The following is a 2980-nucleotide window of genomic DNA, read 5'->3' as shown; positions in this document are numbered from 1 at the left end:
CCGTCTATGTTGCTTAGGCTTCGGGATTTTCCATAGCCTTGATGAAGACACGTGAGCAATAATTTTAAAAAAATAATAATAAAAACGGGACAGGTTAGAGCCCAGCAACCTCTTTCCCAAGGTTTGGAAAGCAAAGAGCACCAGGGTGAGCATCGCCCAGCCCCACACCCCAATTCAACCCCCATAAAAAAATTCAAGAAGGGGTTTTTTTTGAGGGCAACCGAGGTTCTGCAGATCCTCCAGCCCTCCCCTCCTTTCCCCTCGGCTCCCCGGGCCGGCGAGCAGCGGCTTTTTTTTCAAATCCAAGAATTGGAAGTGGTCGATGCTGGGAGACCAAATGGGTCCTGGGGGGTGCTGGGTGTTTGTTTCTCAAATTGTTCGGAATGAGGAATGAATCTGGGGATTTTGGGGGGGCTGAAGCAAACAGGGAAAAAGCAGCAGAACTCAAACAAAGATGGGATTTGGAAGGAGTTATTCCCCTGGCTCTGGTTTTTCAGCTGGCTGGAGCAGCAAGCTGCTGCTGACACCTTTCTGTCTGGAGAGGAGCAGGTAGAGGTGGCTCATTATTTTCCACAAGAAATTGCATTAAAGAGCAAATCTTTCTCTTGCTTTAAGCACGGGGACCCTTCACACTTCCCTGAAGAGCCAGAAATTCCTCCAGCTTTTATGGAAAAAGCAACAGCCAGCACAAATGCTCTGGCAGGTCAAAAGCCCCTTTTCTTTCTGGAAAGAAACTAAAGTATTTGTGCTGAAAATTAGATTTTTAGGTCCAAACAGCAGCTCTGTTCAAAGCTGAGCCCCAAGAGCTGCTCTCTGGATTGCTGCAGGGGCAGCTCTGCTGCTAAAATATGGAAAATTAAGGATGTTCCTGGCTGTGATGAGCCCTGCGCCATGCTCGCTGCATCTTCCCCGAGGGCGCCCGGGCGAGCAAACCCAGCCTCACCCTTGCCTCCCAGCAAAGCCCCAGCGAGTGCCGGGGGAAGCAAGCGCGCACGAGCGAGCGGGTGTGCGTACGCAGCGGGGGAGCGGAGGGAGGCGGCTCCCTGACAGCAGAAAAACAAGGTGATGGATGGTCCCTTCGGCAGCGCCAAGCTCCAAAACCATCCCTGCGTCCCCTCCCGGGCAGCTCATGGCACATCTTTGGGTTCTGCAACGGCACCGACGGCGGGTGCTGGCCCAGCTGGGCTGTTCTGGGCTTGGAGCAGGGATTAACGCTCGCACCGGAGCCATCACAGCATCACCCCCATGCACCCACCCCACACCCCGAGGAGGATGCTGAGGCATGAGCATCGTCTGGAAAAGGCTCCAGAGCACTACCTCTTTAAATCTGTTTTTTTTATCCCCTTTTTTATACTTTTTTTCCAACCACAGCAGTTGTTTGGGAGGCTCAGGAGTTTTCAACCTCTTCCCATAACTCGCCCCCCGAGGAGACGCGGCTTCTCCAGCTTGGAAGCAGAGCAAGGTCCAGGTTCACCTCCCTGAACCTGTTGCTGAGTTCAGCAAAGCTTTTCCAGTTCCCGCAGTGGAAGCCAGCGCAGAATCAGGCCCCGAAGAGAAGAGCAATTTCCTTATTTACTTTTTGGCACGAATCCACGCAGCGAGCGAGGGAGGAGGGAAGCGAGCGCAGCCCTGAGCTGGGCGGGTGCCCCATCCCCAGCTGGGGATGTTTCCCTATCTACAGCAGCTGATGCAAAGACCCCCCTGCTCCCCAAAAAACCTCCCTGCTCCCCCCAAAAAACCTCAACCACTGCAGCAGGCTCATTCTTCAGCAAACCTTGCTCTTTTCCCAGGAGCACTGAGTCTGTTTGAAGAGCTCCTGCATTTCCCTGCCCGCTGAGCCATGCACGTGGGAAGCAATCCGTGCCGACATGCACCCCCGGTCCCTGAAAGCTTGGCGTTCCCAATGGATCCAGCACCCAAACAACATCCATGTGGCAGATGTGTTCTGGAGTTGGGGCTCGCTGGAAGCCGCCTCGGTGATCCAAGGACCGGCTGATGCTGTTGAGCACTTTATAGGGATGCTCTTTGCCCTCTTGCTTGAATTATTGACTAGAAAAGGATGGAAACAGGCGTAGGACCAGGGCCAAAAATCACACTGCCAGTTTTGATTAAGTCTCAAGCATCACTGGTTGGGGCAGCACTTTATAAAGATGCTTAATTATCCCAGGACCCCTCTGTACCAGGACTCTGAGGGCAAACCTGCCCTGAGCCCAACACTATTTTCTCCATCAATTAATTCCCAATGCACATAAAGCCCCACTCATGGGAGCACCTGGGACAGAGCTGGGGACTCCAGCCCTTGAGGCCATCATGGTTTTCCAGGTGCCACCATGGAGTCAAGCTGCAAAGCGCCGGAGGGTTGTGCTCTGCTAATTGCCACCGTTGGTTAACGGAGCCAGTATCCCAGCATCTCGCAGAGGTGCTAACTGGGATCACTTTAGAAATGGGTTTGGTGCCAACGAGCTCTAGGGAAGCATCTTATAAACAGAGCAGTGGGGCAGGGGGTAAAACCAGGGGGATTTTCCCCGGGACTCAGCAATGCAAATGCTCACAGCTCGCGGGGAAAAAAAAAAAATCAAGCACAGCTTTGAGCCAGCAGCAGATGGGGATGGGGTATCGCAAGCAGGCGGCATCGCCCAGGAACGCCTGTGCTTGTTGATACAGCGCCCTGCTGCCCGGCTGTGTGTTGCGTGCGCTCACACGTGGGTCCTCGTGCAAACACGGGCTTGTCCTTGCTCCCTCCCCAGCCAAGCATCGCCACTGGATGCTCCCATGAGCATCCCCATGCTCGATCCCACACCGGTCATGGCTCTGCACTAAGATCAAGCAACAGAATAAAAATCAGCTGTGGGATGCTCTGGGTTCTGGCAACCGAGACAAAAATTGCCACTTTGCCGTGCCATTGTGCCATCAAAGGGAGGTGCTGGAAGAGCTGACCTTCCAGGGGGGTGAATCCTCTCCCCTCCATTTAACCCCGCTG

General features: G+C 54.0%; 1 protein-coding gene across 1 annotated transcript in view; it reads right to left on the bottom strand.

Moving 5' to 3' along the window:
* Positions 1–2: 2 nt before the first annotated feature.
* Positions 3–2980, bottom strand: part of KCNC4 (potassium voltage-gated channel, Shaw-related subfamily, member 4) — a gene marked incomplete at both ends in the record, with an annotated part of 8624 nt that continues 5646 nt past the window's right edge. Inside the window, one exon of the mRNA XM_010075955.1 lies at positions 3–37. Coding sequence (XP_010074257.1) covers positions 3–37 — 35 coding nt within the window. The remainder of the gene's footprint in view (positions 38–2980) is intronic.

Source organism: Pterocles gutturalis, unplaced genomic scaffold (genome assembly GCF_000699245.1).
Source record: "Pterocles gutturalis isolate BGI_N339 unplaced genomic scaffold, ASM69924v1 scaffold5578, whole genome shotgun sequence".
NCBI lineage: Eukaryota > Metazoa > Chordata > Aves > Pterocliformes > Pteroclidae > Pterocles > Pterocles gutturalis.
Note: the sequence above shows the minus strand (reverse complement) of the source record. Positions and strands in the feature narration are given on the sequence as shown.